General features: G+C 36.2%; 1 protein-coding gene across 8 annotated transcripts; it reads right to left on the bottom strand.

The window, feature by feature from the left end:
* Positions 1-74: 74 nt before the first annotated feature.
* On the bottom strand, positions 75-24,839 carry LOC112575853 (far upstream element-binding protein 1-like). Of its 8 annotated transcripts, XM_025257929.1 has the most exons (20): positions 24,720-24,838; positions 22,522-22,606; positions 21,441-21,473; positions 21,039-21,105; positions 20,694-20,857; positions 20,366-20,437; positions 19,770-19,827; positions 19,291-19,453; positions 17,538-17,636; positions 16,005-16,142; positions 14,587-14,689; positions 13,374-13,474; positions 12,958-12,996; positions 11,866-12,097; positions 11,521-11,681; positions 8,585-8,718; positions 8,282-8,361; positions 7,960-8,163; positions 6,919-7,094; positions 75-4,112 (listed from the first exon to the last, which is right to left on the bottom strand). In XM_025257929.1, exons 1-19 carry the CDS (start codon positions 24,771-24,773, stop codon positions 6,943-6,945), a joined length of 2,139 nt encoding a protein of 712 aa, XP_025113714.1. In that variant the 5' UTR covers positions 24,774-24,838; the 3' UTR covers positions 75-4,112; positions 6,919-6,942. The 8 variants fall into 8 exon arrangements, with proteins under 8 accessions (XP_025113714.1, XP_025113713.1, XP_025113715.1 ...); XM_025257928.1 differs by having other exon boundaries at positions 75-7,094; XM_025257930.1 differs by having other exon boundaries at positions 75-7,094; positions 22,558-22,606.
* Between the last annotated feature and the right edge of the window lie 948 nt (positions 24,840-25,787).

Raw genomic sequence — 25,787 nt, 5'->3', positions numbered from 1 at the left:
GTCTCCTAAGTTATCACACAGGTCGACAAGCACAAACTTTCTTCACAGCTATCTGTATACATCAGAAAACAGAATTAGTGTTGTACAACAAATTTATTTATCTGCATGTTACATATCAAACCAAATATGCATTACATGACATACTTTAACAGATACAGCATTCGCATTTTTCAACAAAAAGATTATAAAAAAAAAACAGACCCATGAATGTTGTCAAGAATAATTTGTCACAAGCCTCTGCATACGTTAAGTGGAAAAGTGAACAAAATAAAAAAAAATTAAAACACTCACTGTTAAAGCAAACATTATCAGCTAGGATAAGTCCATCATACATTACCAAGCAATATTATCCAGTAATCAGTTATGTCTAAAAGCCAAAGAACGGGGAAGGGGAATACAATGTGCATGGGATAATCCTTTAATAACAGCAAAAGCATTGTTTACAGGCATGAACTGTACACTGGCAAATTCTGAGAGGTAAGGTTATGTTTGAACCAGGTATTAATTAACAATGACAACATGCAAAACCCGAGGTGTATTGATACATGACTGCACTGTGTTCATGTCAAAAATAACTCAAGTCCAACCTTACCATAGGCCCTCAAACTTGTGTCAAGCCAGCACCTAGCTTGCTCCCACACATACACAACTCACCCACGCTTCCAAACTTCAAGTTCTCTTCTAGCACTACTTCATCATCCAGACAGAGTTGTTCATTCAAATGAAAAAAATAACCCCCATATGGGGGAATCAAATCTTAACACTTCACAGGTCATTAAACTAAACTGGGACTTTGTAATCCCAAAACAATGCAAAAGATTACTATAAGGTCTCTTTCTTGTAGTTCATAAGTGCTCTTCAATGCTATAACCAAATCAATACAATTCCTCATTTAAAAAGTATCATGCTATTTATTTTTCATGTGATAAAGTGTACATCAATGTCAATTTGACTGGTATCATCGCACATCAAATATCTGATCATAATATATATATCTCAACTTATACTGTATGTATGGTCATTGTGCATTGCGCCCGCTGGGGTAAATCACTGCCTACAGGCATCGAGTTATCACAGCTGGATATCTCAAATTGATGGGAAGCAGCAAAAAAAGCCCACAGCTTCCTTGCCGCCCATAACTGACAACAGCACGACTAATGATATCAATGCAAGCATCATGTTGGAAGTACGTATACAAGGAAACAATCAAAATTAGTTGCATGTCAAGACAGAAAAGGCTACTTAATGGCAAATAAAACTCCAGGCTTATACATGTCATGAGAGTCTTTCATTTAATCCTATTCTGGGAAGGAAATTACATGTGATGCATTTTCATGACTGTGAAAGACATTGTTTTTTGGGTTCAGTTTCCATGGCTATTTGACTGGATCAAGATTCAAATACAGAATAAAAAACAGCCATATGTATTAAGATATCAAGTTAAAAACATATCTTTATCGAGACCATTAAAGGGGGAGGGGCAAAATTTTTAGCATCGAGTATTGCAATATGCTCTGTACAAATAGAAGTTAAAATAAGTGCAATTCTAGTTTTATAATAGTTTGACATGAATTATATAGCATTATACCATCATTATTTATGCACATTTTTAAATTAACAGCTCTTTGGGTACTTTGTGGCATACTGAGGCAGTGAAAATACTTTGACATGTTCATTGTGTACGATGGCATGGGTTACCACACATAAATAAATCTGCACATTTCGCCCACTATTAAAACCTATGTTTCATGCTATTTACATCCACAATTTCCAAATGAAAAAAAAAAGTGTTCTTAAAAATGGCATAAACCTGCATTAAAAGTCAGACAGCATCATATATGTCATTGACAAGGCATAAAAAATTAACTCATGTTCATCACGAACAGTGTTCAACAACTGATTCTACCAGGTTTAATTGACAGCATGGACTGAGATGATTTCGTGCTGATGCATCAAAAAATTCATGAGTTGCCGTTTCTTATTTCAATTTATATGGGTCTAAAAATTCATGCAGTATGTACACAAACATGTTAGAGCCAATAAAATGGAAAAAATAGAGCACTGCTTTGCACTAAGCCTTCTTATTAAAAAAAAAAAAAACAAAAAAAAAAACACCTCAAGTTCGAGATCAATAACCAGTCAAACACTTCATGGCTGTTAACAGATTACAAATGTTTCAACAAAATGGCAGAGGGATAAGAAGACAAAATAATGACTTTTTAAAAGACAATATGCAAATCCTGGAATGACTTCAACAGTATTAAATGTCATTTTTAAAGGTGAGCAAAATCACTTGGCAAGATTTATCAAATGTAAGTAATACAACAGCATGTCTTAGTGATAAGCTTGAAGTCATACTGGTCAATCTAAAGGCAAGGGAAAGATGGACAAGAAATGGGACAAGAGTAAACAGACTTCATCATAATATTAAGTGGTTGCAAAAGAAGATCTACTGGGGGATTTAGCATCAAGGCATCTTACACTAATGTATTAAAACGCTACAGACTGCAAAACACAAATACTTACAAATTGCATGTTTCATGATCAAAGGACAAGTTAAGAGCAAACTAAGAAATTTTCATTTTGTTTCTTAAAAATACCTGCAAAGACATTTGTTAAAATTATAAGCCTTACCTGAGAGCCACCCTGATTGCTGAAAGAAACAACATACATCTGCACAGATAAGAACATGGACATGGTGGGGGGTGAGAAAAAGAGAAGGGGGGAATCCCCCAACCCAGATGACCCTTGCTGATACAGCTTAACCCACCTTGTTTTCCTTAACATGACATCAAAGTAAAAGAAGCAACCAGGAGCAAGACATGATTTCAACATTATACTAGGGAGAACATGTTTGTGCACAGTAATCAAACATTGGTGAGAATGTCAGGAGTGGCATATGGGCAGCAATGCAGCAAAACATCATACTTACAAACTGTTCCTATACCTACAGTGTAAATACCTTTGCACTCAATCGAGTAACACCAACCATTCATAGCGTATTATGTATTTACATGGTCAGATAACATTGGAAAATTCTGCTTCTTTTTTTCTTTTTGTAGAAAGAACCCAAGCCTCCAAAATATAGCTTTCCCTTATAATTTCACACAGTTAACTGCTGCAAATGTGTTATATATTTGTATTTAATAAGCACATTCTCAATTGGCGAAAAATAACAATATATCCATTTCAATATAGAATACTGTCCCTTTCAATGTGGAAAATATTTCCACTACATGCTTTTTGTTTTTTTTTAAAAAAAAAGCGTGCATCTATACATTAAAATAACCGATGTTGTCCACTGCCTAAGTAACATCTTCATTTGGAACATTTTTTTCAAAGACATTGTTAAAAAAACTGAAAGGGGGGAAAACATACAAAAATTCTGCAATATAAAATTCCACATACACCTTCCATTCACCCATGTTTACACACTTTCCCACACAAATACACACAATCAACTTTTCACCTCAGCTTCTTACTGGTGTCTGGCATAGTTTTATACATACAGTAGCTGTTGCAAGTCAGATGTAACAGAAATACGGTCAATCTATGCAGTGCCTGGAATGTGCTGTTTTCAGCAATACTACACCCCAAACCACCAACACTACTTAGCATAAAAACTTTTTACCAAAAAAAAAAAAAATTTAAAAAACCCATAAGTCTTAAAAAAAGGGAAAAAAGCACTAAGGCAGGGCAGAAAAGTATTCTCCACGAATTCAGAATTGAAATCAAAAACTGTTAAATTACAAAGTATACATGGATACATTAGGGTGTGATTAGAAGTGGATGACAAGAGAGGAAATGGTGGGTAAATAACACCAAAAAGTTGTTAGGGGAGGAAGACAGAAGACAGGCCTTAAATGTTGAGAAGGCTTAGTGGTATGGATATTCAGCACTCAAACTTACAATAAAATTACTAAGATTAATTACGGGAAAACATGACAAATGCTAGAAGAGTACGTAGTAAAGATGAAGAAAGTGAGAGCATGAGCTTAGCTATGGCAAACTTTTAGCGCAGGAGACATTTTTGTGAAGATCCATCAGACATCGAATACTGAACACACTATGCTTTTCGCTGCAGAAGACTGAGCAAGCAGCCACCCGGAACCCTGCCAAAACAGAAACAAAACAACAAAACAATGCAACCACATTCACAAAGAGATCAGGTTCATACTCACCTGTGTGTGGAAGGCCTACCTATTAATGCTTGACATATGAACGAACATGGCAAACCTAAAATTTTACTAAAAAGAAAATCCCTTAAGAATAACTGTGAATGATAGGGCTTCTAAAAAAAAAATCCATCAAAGGTTTTTGGCACCATCTGTCCAAGTTTCAATTCAACATTTGCTTGTTACTTACAGAATGGCGAGCAGGGTGTTTTGTGGGGTGTTTGCAGGACCCATCCTCGTCCATGGTTAGTGAGGATTTCTACCAAGCCATGTGCCTATGAGCCGCACCTGCTTTTTTGTTTTAAAAGGCACGTGGCCAGCGAAGTAACGATGCAAATGCATACATCATGGAGAACTCCATACAAAAACCAAGGCATGAACGACAGCATGTGCATAGTAACCAACAGGTAAAAAAGAATTGTCTGGCATTGCAAGTGGATAAACAACATAAATTCCATGTCATTAAATCCACATACTGGATTAAGTGTCAACATGCATAACCTTCAACTGCATGAACTGTGATAATTTGTGCTTATGATGCAAAGCAAATCCTGAGATCGCAAGTCAAATTATTTGCAGGCTGAGTGTGTAAATGACCACATATGTATGTGAAAATGACGCAATTTCTGTTTAAATGATTGGCATTATCCTTATAAAATCTGTCAACCTCAATTATTAAAAGAGCAACATCTTAAAGCACTTCTGAAAGTAACACATGATTAAAGATGTGTTTGGCACATGAATCAAAAACCAGAAAATAAAATGTAAGTGACGAACCTACACTTTCTGCATAATGAAATCATAACGCATAAGTCTTCAAAGGGCAGCTTGATACGATGATCACTTGCATAATTAAAACATTGTTTAAATGCAGGCAAAGTAACTTTTATAATGGGTGCAACTGTACAAAGGATTTAGCACTGTTATATACCTTTTTCATCCCTGACCCCTGTGGTGGCAAGAGCATGGCAATTCATACTAGGAGATTAGGAAAGACATGTCAAAATGCTTGAACCACATCATGGCATCAGAAACTTTCTTAAAGCATCAACAGCATAGAAATACAGCATGAAACTGGTAAATGAGTAAGAATGCTGTTTCTATAAGGAATGGCATGTCAACGTATGCATTCAAAGTAGAGGTAAACAAGATGAATGCAGCTTTCCTTCCTGCACCAGACTTTAGACCTGAAGAGAGTTTACGGCACACAAAATGCAAGAAATGTAGACAAATTTTTGCTAGAAAAATCCGTTCATTTGTCATATCAAAGGGTCAAATTTTTTAAATTCCCCACAAACATGTTAAAAAGCTAACTGTTTAATTAGCACAGAGCATCATCATTTCAAAAATGCATTCAAAAAATTCATGATTTTGACATAGGAAAAACATCTAGACCAAATGTTTCTGAAGTTAATCCCTGATACCACAATCCCAGAGGTTGGGATGGAGAAGCTGCTCTTGCTGCCTTGCGTGTGCCACCAGCCCTTTCCCACACCACTTACAGAACGTTCCAGATGCTGCCACGCCACGTCAGACTAAAATATCTTCAGAGAATCATTTTTCAAAGCAAATGATTTTTGTGAGATGTGCAATAAAAACGTCAAATGCAAGGGGAAAAAATGCAATGACTTTACTTAAAACTGCATGAAATAAAAATTACTTCGAAACATAATATTTTAAAAATAATCTTTGTAATATTAATGCCATGACAACCACATCAGCATGCGCCTTGTGCCTGTAGTTCTGTACCTACTGATCAGATGTTGCTTTCGGTCTTGAAACCCTTTATGGCATTGGACCATAAACTAAAACACCCGCTCAGTCCCTAGACATGGATTCAATCAAAATTATAAGGGTTTTATGCCTTAATGTGAAATGATTTATCATAAAGCTATTCCCAATTTCTTCTATAAACAAGAAAATCTGATTAGGTGTGGGCAGGGTAATTTATTTTGTGCTTTGCTTTGTGCAAAGCAACAACTACGTCAATGAGTATGTGCCATGATAAAAAAGACGTAGAATGCAATATTTATAAAGCAAGCTGTGGCCTGACAATAGTGTGAAAATGTTGTGAGGAATGGGACCAAAAACACACACAACTGTCCAATGTCCAACTCAAAAAAATCTTGCCACCATATAAAAAGAGCTATCAACGATGTCTTCAACAAAATTAAAGAGGCACTGGATTTTTAAGTGGCTATTCTGCTGCCACAGGCTTACTATCTGAATACTGTTTACTACCAAAAAGAAGCGATCACCAGAATTTTTATATTTTCTTAACTTTATCAGCACTTGTGCATCAAGCAGGTTAGAGCAGACAGAGTAAATAAAATGTCGTTAAAAAAGTTACAAGGATCCTACAGAAGTTTATTAGCTAAAATCAAGATATTTAAAAATTTGTCGGTTGTAACCAGTATTTTCAGACATTAAGATAACTATTCTGACCTTCATTCATACCATCAACGCCAAGCAGCTAAGCTATAAATGTGTAAAAACCACTTAATAAAACTGCATAGCACCACAACCTTCAAAAGAAAAGAAAAAAAACCAAACTAGGTTATGGCACCTCTTCTCTGAAGTGCCCGTCAAACAGGTAAGCAGATAAGAAAAAACCTTAGGCCTGGGCAATAAGAATAGCCACGCACTTGCCTTTCTCAACAACAACAACAAAAATGGTGACAACTTATGAGTGGACAGGAACAGTGCTACCATGCCTGACACACACACACACACAAACACTTACCTATACAGACAACGAAGAAGGATCTCATTGTGGTGCCTGTTGTTGCTGAGGGTTCTGCATAGCATTGGCTTGGGCTTGCTGCAGAATCATGTTGGCCTGATGGTACAGTCCTTGCTGTCGGTAGTACTCTGCCCATGCTGCACTGTAGTCAGGTTGGCCTGTCTGTGGGTTGATTGCTGTAGGAGAGAAAAGTTGAAAGATAAGCATAAACCTTACAGAATCTGAATGGAAAAACAAGCCATCCTTTTGTCATCTTCTAAATTTTTTTATGCTACTTCTTCTGAATGCGCAATGGTATCAAAGGAACTGTAGGTAACATGCTAGTGTGTCTCTACTTGATTAAACACCTAACGCTATCCTAGACCAGGGTTCCCAGGAATCTGGGATGGTGCCAAGTAAGGACCTTAAAAAGACCTAATGCTAAACCAAAAATGGAAAGAGTTGAAACTGTCAAGCATAAAAGCCCATTTATTATTTTTAACGTTGAGATATTATTTAAGCATTCTTGATTACGAAAGTAATCTGTAACACAAATGTGCAGATCTTCCAGAAATACTTTCATGTGCTTCTTGTGTCTATCAGTAAGCACATGCTTCTTCAAAACACTTTTGCCCATTGACGAAAGATTCCAGGATAATTCGCAAGCAGCACATCCTGAACAATGTTTATTTTAGAGTCTTGATATTTTTCTGTCTTTAGCCAGTTCTGAAAACACTCCCCAGGCATTTGTTGAATTGTCAAGAAGACAAAGAAATGTGGTCATCTGTCCAGACTAAAATCTCACGTAACTTAAGTCCTCGTCGCGAACAAGACTTGTAAGTCGTGTGATTAAAGAGGAAAATATTCTGTATTTTGCGCTAAAGTCGACTCAGAAAATAAATTTGTGGATTTATAAATGGCATGAATAACAAAATCTGAGGTAATATTTCATCAATATAAGAACTTGTAAGGGTTACAGAGAAAATGTAAGGATGTGTGTTAGGAATTGTAAGGACCGAATGGCAAATATAAGGACTTATAAGGACCCTGCTAGACACTTACTGGGCTGGGCATAATTAGTTGTGGCCGCTTGTTGTGGCTGCTGTTGCTGGGGCGCCTGCTGTGGCTGCTGTTGAGGGGCTTGCTGCTGCTGCTGTTGTTGTTGCTGTTGGGCATACTGTGTGTACTGACCATACTGAGCATAGTACTGAGAGTAGTAAGCCGCCCAGGCAGCAGCATTGGCATCCTGAGCCTGTTTGTCAGCACCTGCAAGACAAATACCCATTTAATTTTTAGCCTAGACCAAAAGGTCTTAATTACATAAAACAACGAAAACAAAAAACCTAAAACAAAGCTTCGATCAATTCTCGAGAAATGAACTTACTTGGGTCATTCGGCTGCTGTTGATATTGATTACCGTAAGCATTCCAGCTTTGTGGAGCCCCATACTGTTGGGGAGGTTGACTGAAAAATAGATCATTTCCTCAAAATTGAAAACAAAGGACATGAATACTACCACTCAACCTTTAACATGTCTATTCAAAATTTTTCAATCTTTTAATACTGAATTGCAAACATTTACCTAATGTAAATCTATAAAACGTAAAATTTCTCAATGATAATACCTTCGGTTGTATTTTGGCTACCAATTAAGACTTAACCCTCATAACATCATCATAAATCTTACCTGGGTTGTCCATATTGACCATATTGATCATAACCTGGACCTTGAGGACCTGGACCTTGATGACCAGGGCCTTGTGGGCCTGGACCACCAGGTCCTGGGCCCATAGGACCACCTGGAGGACCACCAGGGGGACCCTGAAATGATTTAATCAAAAACATTATACACTCAGTTGCTACTTTATTTGCTCAAAAGAGTGCCAGGTCATGAAATCTAGTCTATCCAATACTCATGGGAAACAAAGTAGAAAGTTGCACAATGATTAAGATGGTACCCAGCTCTGGAAAATATCGAGGTTATGGTGCCATGGTTGATTCTGAGTTTACATTAGATCTGTGTACTTAGAAATACAATCAACTCCCCCCCCCCCCCCCCAAGATTTCGAATTTTGTTTAAGGTGGGACGCGGCTCGGTAAAATATCGATTTTTGGGTGCCGTGGTCTATTTTCAGCTAACACCAGATTTGCGTACTTTGACATATAATAAAACAGATTCCGAGGTGTTTTTGTTTAAAAATGTGTGTTTTGATGCTTAATAAAATAGTTTTTAACACCTACCCTTACCGATTTTGTTTCCAAACCTCGTGCTGATACCGAAAATTGCTCTTTTTTGAGCCTTGGTTACGCATATTTCGATCCCGCGAAAGCCGACATGTTGTATACCGTTTGAACCGGCATTCTCTCCCCTAGCTCACTATACAAGTAAAAGGCCTATGGTAAAAATAGTTTTTAAGCTATTTTTAACTAAATGATGTCACTCTTTTTCGTATTGTTCACTGCCATTGGCTTACATTGTAGTTTCCGGTACAAAATTTGAAACGACGTGATCCGATTGGTTCTTGGTCCTAGCAATGAAAACTTCCGTCGTCAACAAAATGGCTGACATTTTTGATTCAGTCCAGTTCAGTTGGGATTGACGCACAATTTTAATAAATGTCATTTAATTTATGAGTGAGAAAAAGAAATCTTGGCGTGAGAAACATTCTTTGGAGTTGAACAAGCGAAATACAGCGACTACACAGCAAAATAACACAAGTTTCGGGAAATAGCACGTGCCGAAATGACATCGCGATGATGTGCAAGTAACGACCGTCCCTGACAATTTAACAAAATTCCGATAGTAACATCTTTTATATGTAGGAAATTTTTTAGATTTTCAAAGGTTTTGATTAGAAATGCGGCATCCTGTAAATTTTATTTAGCGAGTCTACAAATGCTTTTATTTGTTCCTGCGTTACCCCCCCCACACACACACACTTCCTCGCACAATGAGTGCACTTGTTATGCGATATAATAAACATTTCTGGAGCTTTTTCCCGCAAACTGTTTTAGTGAAAGAACGAACTATTAAAGTTTTCCGATGGACATTTGCTGCCTATAACCATTTGGCCACGATTACATAGAACTGAAAACAGTAGCGTCCCTATCAGGTAAATGGTGGAAGTTTCAATAAATTTTACTATGCGGTAAAGACAAATATTAACCTCATATTAATATTGTAATGATGAACGACAAACCACTAAAATAAATAAGCAAATGTGCATGGACTCTTAAGTATAATGGTGCTTAATCTAACACAGACAAGCAGATTATAAGGCTATACCTGAAACCCAGACAGTGAGAAAGCAATAAGAGGAACAAAAAAGCTTATGGTTTCTGAACAAGAAAGCTGTTAAAGATTAATATATAGTCCTGGGATACTAGGATAGACTTAAATTACATAGTAGGATGCCAAGTGTAGCATATAAACTCAGAAATATATTTTTCAAAAATAATCTTATATTAGATATATTCATTTTCAATCTTTAAACCGGAATTTTTCTTATTTCCGTTTTGATGCAGCGGCTTAAATAAAAAATAAACTATATCTCAAGATAGGCTTGTGCTACAACATCCAAATTTTGCAGTTTTATTTAGAAATGTATAAACTCAAGGATAGCTTATGGATTTCCTGGTAGAAACATTACTTTGACTGAAATTAGCATTTGAAGAGGAAAAAAAATCCAATGGCCGAGTCTACTGGTGGGTACCATGTTTGACTGGTTGTATCTCCTAAACCTCTTGAGATAACAAAAAGTTAATTGGATATCCTTTAGATCACTGTTTCTAGTTTATAAAAACACCTAAAGTTTTGGTATATGACATATGGTATTGTGTGTATGCAATTTTGAAATACTTGTACGTTTTTAACGAAAAATGTTGATTAAAATCAAAATTTTCATTGTAGCTTCCAAAAACACTATCCATGTACTACAAATATGGTATTTTAACACTCTGGGATATAAAGCATTTAAATATATATTCAAAACAAATATTTCACTCATTGGAGTAGGTGTCCCACCTTAAAATGTGTTTTGATGCTGAATGAAATCATTTTCCACACATACCCTCACCTATTGTGTTGCGAAACAGGTTGAGGAAAAAAGAAGCGTTAATTGTTGTGGTCAAGAACAAATTGGATCACCTTTGTGCAGGAAACTCCAGCGTAAGCCATTAGCAGTGAACAATACGAAAAATGTGACCTATTTTAGTTATAAATAGCTAAGAAAGTATTTTTACCATAAGCCTTTCATGTGTATAGAAAGTTAGGGGAGAGACTGCTGGTTTAAAGTGTACATGTTGGCTTTCACGCAATTGTCGTATGCTTTATAAAGGCTCAGACAAGGGCCATTTTCGGCATCAGTGCTAGTGTTTTGCCTACTTCCAAACATAACGAAATGCCTGATTTGTTGCCTTTTTTTCAGCTTTTAAAGGGAAGTAATCCATGGTGAAACAATGCTAACAGGTTCCAGTATTTTCTCCCTTATGCTTCAACCTTAGACTTCTGCTTTGGTTATAATACAGCACATGCCAGCCAGTTATGATGTAGACAAGCAAAGGCCACAGGCCCAAGGGGGGAAAGTTACGACCTGATACAAAAACTATAACAGAATAATTCACCTGCATTCCTGTTTTCTCACAGATTAGTTGTATGGCGTGCTGGATTTGTTGAGGTGTGCCACGGATTGTAAAGATTTTTTCGCCCATGTTGGGAGGAGCATTTCTGTCTAATTCCACATGAGCTCCAGACTGTCTGTTAATTTCCCGGATTGTTTCACCACCTGCAGGTGAAAGAAGTCTTTTTGCAACCATTTTTTTTCTCTGAAAGACTACCCATCCCGAAAAAAAAAAACAACACAAAAATGTTAAGTAGTACAATTGTTCTTAAAAAATTTACTGAGAAGAATTTTGTAACAAAGGGCTAGCAAGTGCAAATCTACATAAATCACAAGGAATAAATCTCACCTTTCCCAATGACTAGGCCACATTTATCAGCTGGAACAGAGTACGATGTCTGATCCTGAAAGTTGGGGTCTCCATAGCCACCCCTTCCCATACCACCACCAACTCCTCCACCACGGCCTGGACCACCAGGAGGGAACGGACCACCGCCACGACCACGACCACCACCACGGCCTGGTGGACCTCCACCACGGCCCATGCCAAAGCCACCACCTCCACGACCTCCAATATTGTACTGAAACAAACAAAAATATTAGTTCACTTTTCATGCATGCGTCACTTTTCTAAGGCAACTAGAATTTCTTGAATTATTATGATCTGAAGTAGAGTGCATGCAATCTACATTATTGAACCCTAGTGATGGAACTAAAAAGCAATATTACTGTACACCAGAATTAAGGGGAGGCATTTAAACAAGAGTAACTTCTGTTATGGTATTTGAAACTGATCTTGACTACGCAATATTAATGGTATGCTTTATAGTTTGAAGAATTGGAAGATAACACTTTTAATCTCTTTCAAATGAAAAGAGGGTACATGAACCTTATTTTCCCTTAATCTGAAATATTCTGTCCGCTATAATTCTGTCTGTACAATAGTCCGTTTAACTTCTTTAAAGTATTTTTACAAGAATACCACAACTGTATGTTTAAAAGACAAATGTGTTCTTTAAAATACAGCTACAATGAGGTGAACTTGAACAGCTGCACAAGCATGCACAGAAGCCTATACCCCACACAATTCAACATGAAACGATGATAAGGGGAGGAACTTCTGTGAGGGTTTTTTTTAAAAACATTTTCTGTTTGTGGCACATTTTGATCTAAACACTCCCTTTAAAAAAAGTTTTCAGTTTTACTTGTCTTTGTGTACAGCTTCTGCTTTCAAGAATAAAATATTGATTTATAAGCTATCAAGATAAACACACTATACAACAATTGCAATTTTATTACCATGGATACTTTAAATAAAATGAAATTTAAATGTACTCTACACGCTGAAAAAGCACATGTTGTAAAATATATATATACCCACAAACTTTTATTTAAAAAAAATTTGCACTCAAGGCAAAAGTGGTATATATTTTGAAATTACCTCTCTGGAATGCTGCTGTCGGAAATCTGGGCCATCAATCTGCCCATGGGGAAACATAACTCTTAACACCAGTATACACTCTAGCTGATATAAAATTTAAATCTTGGGCATGTCCAACCATCCCAAAACAGAAAGTGACTTAAACAAAATAAATGTAGAAAATTTTCTTAAGTTTTGGATGCTGAAATCATAAGGTGATGAATTCATTTGACGTGGCCTTTTACACCCTTACCCCTCCCTTCTAAACTTCTACCATAATAACAAGTGTACACTTATTTCTTTAAAAATAAACTGTACTTCAAACTAATTGCTAAAATAGTTTAAAACGGTTTGTCAAGCGTGATCATTGGGATGCCAAGTAAAACCATATGACTTTATGTCTTATTTTGCTGGTGATAAAAAATTTCTTAACTTACGTTGGCATTGGCAAGCAGCTCATGGATCATGCTAATTGCATTCTGCACTTTGTCTGGTGAACCTGTGATCGCACAAAGGCGGTCTTCACTCTGGCCATCATCTGTTACGTGAAGCAAAAGATGTAGGTGTTAAATAAGCCGTCTTATGACAGGAAACTAGATCCAATCACATTTTTCTCGCAATGTCTAAAAATATACAAACTTAAAAATAAGCAAACGAATTAAGCACAGACAAATGTGCCTTTAGTTGCACATACCTCTAAACAGACTTGTCATTTTTTAATATATACTAGTATTTGTATACAGAACACTCAAAGTATAAATACCACCCTGCAACCGAAATTCTTTGTTTTAAAGACTTAATTTTTTGGTGACAGAATACTTCTTACTAACAAAAAAGTGGTTTCATTGAAAATTTTGAATTTAAGCTATCTTTTAAGATTATCAATTCATATTTTATCACTGGAAAGGTTTTTTTTTGAGGGGAGGGGGGTTGGGGGGAGGGAAAAGAAGGCAGAGTATGGTTAATACATATGAAAATGATTTAAAGCACATCACTATACCTTATAGTGATGATTCAGATCGTACACTTATTTAAGTAGCCGTGAAAAGCGTTCATTTAGAAATTCAAATGGGCAAGTGTAAATTTATTAACTTAAAGAAAACTCATCTTTAATCTGACTGGTGTCTACTTTTACAGATATTTGACATATCAGGTTTTTATTATGGTTGCTGTGTTCATAAACAAGATTCAAACATAAGCAATATTTGATATCAGGTTCAGAGGTTTGGGAAGGGCAGGTGCTAAAAATACACATCAAAACATCTTTATTTAAACAAAAAATGCAATTAACCTTACATTCTAAACAATCATTTGTGTTTTAACGAAATTTATTTTTGGAAACATTTACAAGTTAGGTAAAAAAAAATATACATTTTGATTTTTTCTAAATTTAAAGTAAAGATGTGTGATGGACTGTACAGAACAGAGTTAATGTTTGGAAAATAAGTCACGAAGAATATTTGTTTCAAATCTAATGGTTCTAGTTTACCATGATTATACTTCTTTTGATTGTTTTTAAATATTGTAACCTAGACCAACCCTAGCCTGATATTCCATTTAAAAAAAAGCAACTCCATACCTTATCCAAACCACCACACTCCCCGCCCTTTAACATCACAATGTGTAGCTAATAAGGGAGTACTTGCTTACCTGGTTTAAACTGCACTTTGGCACCAGTCTCTCCTTGAATTTTTTTTATCATTTCCCCACCTTTGCCAATTACAAGACCAACAGCTTGGCGTGGAACAGGAATCTGCCAGCACATAATCATACATTGTTTGAAATATAAAAAAAAAAGCCTCTACAAAACAGTTTGACAAGACTACGTCTCCTGGAGGCAAATGAGTTGCAATTTGTATATCACAAATACAAAAGACATTGTGGCAAGGCATTTATCAAACATCACTTGCTATGGAGTTTTTCCCCAAAGTGGCATTTGCGAATCCTCGCAACTTCTCTGTTGCACATTCTTGACACCTGATGCAGTAAAAACTTAGCACCAAGCTCTAATGATGTGCCCGCGTCATCACTCAGAACTTCCTTATGACATTGTACTAACATAAAAGTACCAAGAATACATTTGTAAACAAAAATTCACTATGGTAAGGAATTTATCAAACACCATATCATGAAGTTTTTCATAAAGTGGCATTCCCAAATCCTTGCAACTTCTCTTTTTCACATTCTTGACACCTAATGCACTAAGCTCTAATACTGTGCCTAGGCCATCACATTAGCAACATATGATACCCTCATCAGATATCTTTCATATTTTGATCTTTGTTGAAAAATGACTTCACAGATAAAGATTTTCAATTTTTGCACTTGTTAACCATTTTAACCTTGATGTGTGAAAAACTCTGTGGCAAGTTATTTATCAAATACCAAATATCAGAGCTAAGCACCCCTTAGATGGTATCCGCGAATTCTTGCAAATTTACTATTGCACACATTTGACACTTGATGTAGCATAAGCTTTACACCAAGCTGTAAGATGTGCTCTATAGTTCTTTTTTAGTAAAAATCCTTGGGTACAAAAGATCTGGCATAAAAATCAATTGGCACTGCAATGTCTGTTGATACCTATGTTCAAAGCAATTCATTTAGGTCAAATGCTATTTCTAAAGCAAAATTCCTTTACAAGGATGAAGTCTTCAAAATAAGTGATAAAATAAAATAAAAAAAAATATAATCTAGCAAGTAGAAAATAATTTAAGTGATTACATTAAATATGTTATAAATATGTTATAAGTACAAAATATTATTTTTCAACATTTATTTCAAACAGTATCCTAAATTAGCAAACCACTAAAACGGTTCTTCAAATCTATTTCTATATTTAGCATGCTTAACTATTTAACATACAGAACGCACAACAAACCAAAGAAAAAAGATGTTTATGTAGCGAAGGATAAGTAAGATCCCATTATTACAATTTTGGGATCAAAACAGACCCTCCGATCTTTCTATAGCACATTATCTACACCTGAAAAAGCAATAGCATACTGTCAGGTTCTAACGATGTGCTTTTTTTAAATTAAAAGGCTCTAAGCATATTAAATTCTCACCTCCATTCCCCCTGGCCCGCTACCACCACCACCACCGCCGCCGCCGCCATGGCCCATTCCATCATAATTGTTGAATGTGCCCATGCCACCATGCATATCTTTTTCCGCCAAAAGTTCAAGTACCATTTCTTTGGCACGCTGAAAGTAGCAGGAGTACTTTATTTTTTAAAATACAAACTACCAATTCGAAAACTGGAAAGATGTGAGACATTCAGAAAATTCAAACAAAAAACTTATTGTTTCAAAAATAGGCCCTAAAGGTAACCAGTACACTCCAAAAATTAAAATCCATATTTTAAATATCTTTAAGGGTTTTTTAATATAGAGTTACAAAATAACATAGTTAGGGCACTTTAAAACCGTTTTTGAGTACCTAAAAGTGAAAATTGTGACTTTGGTCGATGTTTTTGTTTCAAAAGGTACACGTATTTTAAAAAATCATGTACACAATACCATAAGTCATATACCAAAGGTTTTGGGTTAGGGTTAGTTTTTGTAAACTAGAGGCACTGATATAAAAAGGAATGCATTAGCCTTTTTGATATCTCAAGATTTCTAGGAGACATAAGAAATCTGACTCAGTGTGAATGTGGTAATTAAAGCTTTAGAAAAGTGTTAATTTTATCAAAAGTAATGTTTATACCATAATCTCACATGCATCACTTTGTAGCTTATACATTTTTAAACAAAACTGCAAAATTTTACTGCTGTAGCACAAGCCAATCTTGAGAATCAGGTTTTTAGATTAAGTACTGATTGTCAGAAACGGCAAACAGAGAAATTCAAGCTTAAAGATTTAAAATAAATATATCTTGTATTAGATCATTTTTGAAAAATATATTTCAGTGTTTATATGCTACACTGAACATCCTACTATGTCAGGACTATAAATTTCACCCCAACAGCTTTCTTGCTCGGAAACTATCAACTTTTTGTTGTGTTCTCTTCTTTGTTTTCTCAGTGTCTATGTTTTATAAAAAAAGCCTTATGATCAGCTTGCCTTGCAGATTAAACAGTTTTACTTATATTCCACGCAAACTCACTTATTTGTTTTAATGGTCTGTTGTTCATCGTCACATATGACGTTGACATTTTTCATCACCGCATAACCTAATTGAAAATTCACTAGGTACCTGATACTGACACTTCCGTTCAGGTTTCATTTCTAAATAATCGGGAACAAATAGTTATAGAAAACAAATATCTATCAGCAAACTTTCATAATTTGTTCGGTCCAAATCAGGAAAAAGATCCAGAAATGTTTATTATATCGTAAAATAAGTGTACTTATTGTGTGAAAACTGTGAGGGGTGGTGGGGTGGGGTGGTGGTGGTGGTGTGGGGAGGAAAGAATGAAAGCATTTAAAGACTTACTATAATTTTCGGTATGTCACATTGCCGCATTTCAAAAACTTTGCAAATCTGACACTTACGTTATTATGTGGAAATATATAACCCGTAGTTATGATGAGTTATCAGACCAAGGTTTCGCGGTTTTAAGACACAATTGCGATAGTGAGCTTATTACACTTACTTGACACTTGCTTGGCTCACCAGTAATGCGCAACGGTTTGTCTGAAGCAGTAGGTGCATTACTGTCTTGTATCATGACCATCTTTACACCAGCACGTTCCTATACATCAAAACCCAAATTAGAAAAATGCCAAATGTTCAAAATGAGCCAATCAAAATCATGACTTACAACCCAACTAACAATATGCTAATGGTCAGCGCTTTATTTACAAGGAAAGGAATTTAAGCATCTGAAATCTTGGCTATGTTCCTAGAAAACTAGATTTGATGAATGCCAGATCCAACTTTAAAAGGGATTTTTTTTTTTAACAAAAACACTAATGAGCCTTGTGTATCTGTTTAGGAATCAAAATTTGACTGGGTCATCCCTAAGTTGCTGGTCGTTTTGAGTGGCACATGTTAATTAGAACATTTTGTGATATACAGTCAAATCTCGCTACTATGCCACTCTTGGTATTATGCCACCTTTGCTCGGTCCCGACTTTAAATTCAATGCAAAAAAAAATTTACTATGCCACCCCCTACTATGCCACTATTGTGTGATTGTTAAAAGACACAAGTTGTGAAATTCCGCGCGGTGCTCGGTTATCATTCTGTATGGTAGTGTGGGACATGGCAGTTTAGTGGGATGGAACATAGCACCCACTCAGGGAGGGTGGAGGCTGGCGATGGGGGGTGGGTAGTCGTTAGCCAGGTGACAGCCCCGTGATAGAGGGAGAGCGGGAGGGGGTCAACTAGCAACAGGATGCAGGTGCGCAGCTGTGGTTCGGAGGGGTGTAGGATGAAGAGGTGAGGGGGAGAATGAGAGGAGACAGCTAGTGCCAGCAGACGATTGTTGAGAGCTTTGGACCAACGGGTAACTTGAGCAAATAAAGCCGTTTTTACGAACCCTCACTACTATGCCACTCGGTCCCGGTAGGTGGCATAGTAGCGAGATTTGACTGTATTGTGATTCTACATTGTTACACTGGATATGATTACAAAATTCAGCGTATCTAATCTTTTAACTAAAACAGTTGTGGGCAATTAGAAAACTGGTACACAGAGCCATTCACATTAGCTAGATCAATATTCAGCAAACTATGCCCCAAGTGCAAATGAGTTAGAATGAATCAACAGCATCAGACATTTTGGGAACGATGGAAGTGCTCATTGTTAGGGTTACAAACCAAACAAATCACTTCGTTTTAAAGTTTTTAATGGAAACCACGAAGCAAATGGCAGCATATGATGCGAAAAAGGGTGACCTGGTTTAAAAATAGACAGCATAGGCCTTTCACTTGTGTAGTGAGTTAGGGTCAGACTGCCGTTTCAAAGGGTATACAACAGTTTGGTCTTCGTGAGATTGCGACTGCGCAAACAAGGCTCAAATGGGCCATTTTCGGTATTGGGGATAAAACTGATTAGAGTAGATGTTAAAAATTTTATTCAGCATCAAACATAAATCTTTCAAGAACACCCTGCAATCCGTTTTATTATATGTTAAAGTATGCAAATACAGTGTCATCTTGAATATGATGACACCTCAAGCCTATTTTTCTGAGGCGCCCCTAACCTTACCAACAGTTTAAAAGTGATATTTATGTTATTTTGTTACTTTATATGAAAAAACCCTTAAAGATATTCACAATATTGCTTTTAATTTTAGGAGTATATGCCGAACCTTAATCTAACAGTACTAACTTAAAGGATTGGTTTCAGACCACATAATCTATAAGCAATTGAACAAGGCTTTAAAATCATTTATAAATCACCTGCAGCTGTCGGATTGTTTCTCCCCCTTTCCCAATGACAAGACCAACTTTGCCCCCGGGGATTGACATCTCAACCACAGACTGGTTTTCAGTACCACCTTCCATACCCATATGTGGTGCATTTCCTCGGTCAATTATCTGCTGGATCAACTGCTTACATATACTGCACACAGATCATTCAGGACGAATAATATAAACATATAAGGTTATAAAATAGCACCAAATTGAAATATCTTCTGTTAAATATTTGTAACACATTGATTCTCTTGCTTGTAAGTGGTCTTTATGCAGTGAATAATTTTAAATCTGGAACAGTTTATAATTAACATTATAAAGATAATCAGAAGTATACAAGACTACAAAAAAAAGACCAAAATGACAAATTTAACTCGATGCAAGATTTTCTTTTAATGTGGACACCAGTTCATACACAACCCTTTTCTCTCCAGCAAGAACTTTGTAAAAATGTTATGAAATACCTTATAGCTTGAGGAGTTCCTGTTAAGGTGCATGGCCTTTCAGGCATGCCTCCACTGTCTGAAGCAATCGAAACACATAAAATTCTGCATATCTTTTTTACCAAACCAACACTACCAATTCAAAAATTAGATGTTATCCATAAATATTATGGATATCCTAAGTTGCTCACCACCTATCACTGTGCAACAGCTATGGATGGTGCAGGCAAACAGACTAGGAAATTGATTACAATGCAAGAATAACACTGTTCTGAAGTTGGAAAGCTTTCACTATGTACAATCAATGTCAAATTTAGTCTAACACCTGGATATTTAAAGAATATACTTCAATAATTCAATATACTTCAAGAATTTCATAATAAACATGCTCAAAAATTTAGATACCAGCTCGTACTTTACAAAAACACTAAAATCAACAATCTGTGATTTAGGGTTTTCTGATTCATTGCTTAAATTAAAAATTTATTATAATTGCTATTCTTTTTAAAGTTTTTAATAGTTTTATTATTATCAGGTTAAAAATATCTTTACAATGGAGCAGTACAGTTTTACAGAATATAAATAGGTGCTTTTGAAGCCAAGATAAAAATTCTTACCTGGTGCGATTTGAACTTTGCACCCAGACTCGGCTTGCAGCCTTGTTATCTGTTCACCCCCTTTGCCAATAACTGAAACAGCCACAAATTTACGAGTGATGAGAGATTTTGGAAAGGGTGTAAATAGGATTAAAAGGTCATTTTCAAAATGAAACACCTACACGCTTTGAGTAATCATTAAGGAATATTTTTACAACTGTCAGGTAAAGGACAAATTTTAAAAAGTTAAAGAATGAACTGATAAAAACACTAGTGAGGTAGCATCATACTTAAATAGTAAAAATTTAGCAACAAAGCACTTAAGTGTTAGTTTACAAAAGCCACTTACTCAATCCAACCATTTTGTCAGGAACATGGTAGTTCTCAGTAGTAACAAGCCCCAGCCCAGCATGGGGGCCTGGTTTTTGTGGCTGCATGACCCCGTCCGCAGGATTTAGTCCCAGTTGTCGATTAATTCGTGCTGCAGCCTCTTGTGCTGCCTGAGCTGCCTCACTGCAACAAAAAACAAATCTGTGACCCTATCCTTTACCATTATTTAAAAAAAAAAAAAAAACAACTGATTATAGCTATAAACTCAGAAATGATTTTTTTTTTTTTTACCGAAAATACAATTTGAAAAGAATGAATTAACATTGTTTATAATATAAGATAAATAGTCCAAATAGTTATCAACCTGGACACTGGGACTGAACTCTGGTTGGCAAGAGCTTGTAACTGGGCTCCAATGCCGCCTATTGCTGCTGTAACACAAAAAGACAGCTGAAAACCCATTCAGACTAGCAGTAACTAAGCATATGCAGCACCAATAACTTAAGACTACTAAACCAAAATACAACAGTTTAAGTATGATGCCTGGTGTGTGGCTGATTTGCAGAACTGGCTGCAAAAGTAAAAAAACCCCACAATTTAGCATGAAATACATTTGTGCAAAGACAGTTTGAATGACATGCATTCTACTGCATGTTGTGAAGATTAGAGACCACCAGTCGTCTGGAAAAATCTGCCCTCAGCTTTTCGGATCGGATACAGCACCAGGGCTGAAGTCTCAGCTGAGTAAAAGAAAATTTTGACTCACGATCATGGGCGGGTTTCTTTGAATCGGGCTCACCTGAAACAAAAAAACCAAAACAAAATCTTTCACCTTCTCTATTCCAAACATCATTGGATGGCAAAAACTTTATTTTTCACAAAAAAAAACAAACAAAAAAAACAACAACAAAAAAAACTCCATAACATTTTCATAACCGTCACTTTTGGAAATGGAAGTCGTTTCTGTGTGGACTAAATATAAACTTCATACGCAAATAAATGCGTGTTTTATATCAGTATTCTTTCTAACTATACAAATAACTCCACAACAGGTGTTTTTAGGGTGGAATAGGGAATGTGAAAATAGAATCAATGACCAAGACCTCCACTTTATTATAAACACATCACTGCACACCAGACATAGAAATCAAATTCCGAAGGAAAAAGGAAAAAGTGTCCATTGTGACGACGTATATAACAGACAATACATGTACTGTAGTCCAATATACAAAAGGAAAATAAAATTCACTCCACTCAATTGTTGACGCCACATGAAGCCAGCTACTGGTGAAAGCGCTGCCTACTCTTCCTTATTAGTTGATTGCACTCTATGTCCAAACATCAGTCCAGAGGACAGAAGCCTTTATTCCGCAATTGTGAATTTTTTACAGTAATAAAATAAGAATAAGATAAAAAGCAAATTAACTTTTCTAGCAAGATTCCTTTAAAGTCTTTCAAATCGCTTCATTCAAATGAAACATGCAGTAGACATCTGCCGAGGGGAATTTTTTTTTAAAGGTTTGTTTCTGATTTAGAAACCAGAGGTCACTGGCATATGTTGTGGAGGTCTAAATATAAATCTCTGATGACAATGCAGTAATTCCTGAAGGGGGTGGAATATTCACCTTGAAATCTGCCGGTCAAACCCTGTCACTACTACTCTATCAATGCTAGCCGTACTCAGTAGAACCGACTTCCATTAAGCCTCTTCGTTATTAAAACGACTTCCTTAGCTTTGGGCAACTGCGAGTTAGCACCACAGTCATCTAGTCAAGGGAGAAAAGCCTAAACATTTGTCTCCGAAGCTCTGTGGTGCAAGGTGTGGACGAGCAAGCAGGCTAAATTACCGAAGCAGGCTTCGTCGTCAAAAGGTCTCTTGATACCTTGTGGCTGTGCATCCCCCGCGCCAGGCTGGTTTATCTTGGCTGCTATCTGTAAGAGTATTAAAGTGGACACTGACTAGTACTGTAAGGAAGCAGTATCTAAACCGCTCAATACAAAAAGGCAAAAGGGGATAACTTATCCGCAAATTAATTTCTGCAGAGTTAGAACTGGACAAGGGAATCTTATTTTCCTCCCAAAACAAAAAAGATACAAATACAGGAAATAAAAAACAAAAATTAACAAAATTAAAACTGGGAATGTGGGGTGTGGAAAAGGGGGTGAGATTTGTCCAACCATGTCCTTATTCAAGGGTTCTTGTGTTAAATATCATTAGAAGCTTTCAAAATTTCTTCCAGCATGACCATGATCCTAAACATTTAACTTTGTTGCTTTAAGGAAATTCTACAAAAATGTTGAAGAATCATTAAATTAAACACATTAACACGTTCTATGAACAGCTTTATGGATGCACAGCCAAAAGCTATCCTGAGAAAACAAATATACCAAAATAAAAATTAAATATCTCAGCCAAGCAATACACATTTTTGGCGTTTTTGTGAAAAAGGAAATCGGGTGGGAAAATGAAATAAACTGCAGAGTGAAAACTATCACACAATTGATTCCCCCAAATCTAAAACATGCTTAATGCGTCAGTGAAGAAAATGAAAACTACGAAATTTTGATGCTGAAACTTGCTTGTTGTCAAGTGTTGTAAAACACATTGACCTACACTATTTTCAGGAATCAGTGGTGCAGGCTGGAAGAAAACATCTTAATGCATTCAGTAGGACCTCCAAATAATCTGATATCCCATGTTAATCTATTGCACTAAAAAAAAAAAAAACTGGAAAATATTATAAAAAAGGAAAATGACTGTCTAGAAAGAAAATATGGCCAAGAAGATTTAATTCTTATATTACATGCTCTTTAAGAGTAAGCACACACATTAAATTATGACTGGAAAATATCTGGCGCAATATTTTGATCAGCTTTAGTGCCGTTAGTTTCTGCGATGTTGTCATGCTCGAAATTTTTTATATTCTGTCATAATTAGAGTGGTATTCAAGGTATGCAGTTCTTAGCCAGCTTATCTCAATCAGCTATATCCACCAGTGTGGATAATATTTAGACTGGGAAGTTCTGTTCCTGGGTTTAGTTTTTGAGTATTCATTTCTGCACACTGCTTAGTAATCACTTAGTAAACGAACAAATGTATTAATGACTGTCTATTCTTCTACACAGCAAGTTATTAGTTTACTATATTTTTAATCATTGTCTAATGCCTTCTTATACAAGTGTCCATGCTGTATATAACATGACAAAATTTTAACTGTACAATGAGAGACATGCTTCTACCCCCCCCCTCCAGCTCGCATAAAAAAAACAAGCATCAATTATAATTCTCAAATATAGAGATGAAATCAACTTTGGATTAAATGCTAAGATTTTGTGAATTATGTAGTTTGTAGTAGTGTCATCACAGCTGTTTTGAAGAAACTGATCTATACAGTAACAATTATAGTGTGTCGCGTCAAGTTTATATTAAATTTAGCAAAAGTACGTTTGGACAAGTAAGTGTGACGGGATATAACCAGTTAAGTCGGTCAACCCAATGCCAAGTCTGCAAATTACACTTTCACGTCCATCTTTTCGCAGTATAAGCAGCATGCATATTTATTCAAGGAAGAGAGAAACACTTTTACAACTTGATTCGTGTTCACTGCCTGAACAATATCCTCACAAAAAAATATTTTCATTCTTTAATAATATTAAAATATAAGTTTGTTAACAGAGCTTTCATTTCAGTCTAATCGGCTTATCGGCCTCGTGTAACAACCGCAAGGTCAATCGGAAGAAATCTGAGCTGGGAAGTGATCGCTGTGGTAATATTCATTGCCTAAGTTATTGTCAGAATAACGAAACTGTTTTGAAAACAAAGATCACTTCTCTTTATTTAAACATGTCATATACAGCAGCGATTGAAGCAAAGTAGAAAACCACGTGCATTTTATGACGCCCACCCGGGCGAATTTCCCGGCAAAGCCTGACATCCTTGTACTTGGAATTCTCAAGGCGCTATTTATCGCTATAATCAGAAAATAATATACTTCTATGCTGTGAAAGTTACACGCAACAAATTTATGCTATTCTACTGTTTTACCTGTCTAGCTCTAGCGAGAGCGGACGCAAATGCGTTATTGGAGTCCTCGGCCATGATCTTTCTGCAAAATGGCGTACTAGAAAGGAAAGAGATGGCGTATGGTAGCGGAGTTGGTGGTTGGTTGAGTCAAGAAAAAGCGCCACCTATCGCATAATTTTTCCAACAAAGCCATGAACAGATAACCTTGTAAACCGCGTCACCAAAAGTTGTATCCCTTTAACATTGATGATGCCCCCCCCCCCTTTTGTCACACTCCAGAACAAGTAACAAGTGATGAAGCAAGTGCAACTACAAACTAGAAATTTAATACTCTCCTTTGAGTGAGATGAGACATTTTAATGGGAAAAATCGTGTACGTGCATACATATTCTTAATAGATGATAGGGCAGTGGTATATTATTTTGTAAATCTACAAAACCTATACATGTATAGTTTGTTTCTCCAGGAAGGTATTGTATCTTTTATCTCACACACTTTGTGGGGGGGTCAAAAGAGACTGGAGTTTAACTTATAAATCGTTTTTTTTTTCGGTTGCCATTTCTATTTTATGAATGAATGCAGCTGTCTGAACCATGAATGTATGAGTCTGTTTGGTGGATGTTCTAGTATTGTGCTTTTGATATCGAGCTGCCCCTATAGTTTAAATAAAGTGATAATTATCTTATGTTAGATTCACATCTTTCTTACGGTATATATATTATACAGTTCGTTGATTATGGTTTACTTTCAAAAGAAGATTATACAAGAGACAGTGAGATCGACATAAACGCATTTTAGCGATAAAGCCATAAAGGCATTGCATTCTTCCGCGCCTTAAAAAATAAGAGATGATAATTCTGTTTATGATTTGCTGTTCTGATTCCTGTTACCTATGAGATAAGTTAGCCTTATGAAATATAAATTTGTGCGTGCAACAAAAACGCGCGCGCTCTTCTTAGTACTGAATCCTGCGCGTCTGTCAGTGGCGTCCGTGGACTTAATTGTGTCGATTAACGCTTGTCATGCCGTTTGTCATCACCTTCTGGTTGAAGCGTTAGGATGTTTTGCAGGAAGCAAAATTATCTAGGA

Source organism: Pomacea canaliculata, linkage group LG11 (assembly GCF_003073045.1).
Source record: "Pomacea canaliculata isolate SZHN2017 linkage group LG11, ASM307304v1, whole genome shotgun sequence".
Taxonomy (NCBI): Eukaryota; Metazoa; Mollusca; class Gastropoda; order Architaenioglossa; family Ampullariidae; genus Pomacea; species Pomacea canaliculata.
Note: the sequence above shows the minus strand (reverse complement) of the source record. Positions and strands in the feature narration are given on the sequence as shown.

Coding starts and splice junctions, on each gene's coding strand:
- LOC112575853 (XM_025257928.1), bottom strand. CDS start 24,773: ATGGCCGAGGACTCCAATAACGCATTTGCGTCCGCTCTCGCTAGAGCT. Junction 12,997..13,373: donor AGCTGCTTGCCAATGCCAAC/GTAAGTTAAGAA, acceptor CCCCATGGGCAG/ATTGATGGCCCAGATTTCCG. Junction 8,164..8,281: donor ACAGCAGCCGAATGACCCAA/GTAAGTTCATTT, acceptor TTTGTCTTGCAG/GTGCTGACAAACAGGCTCAG.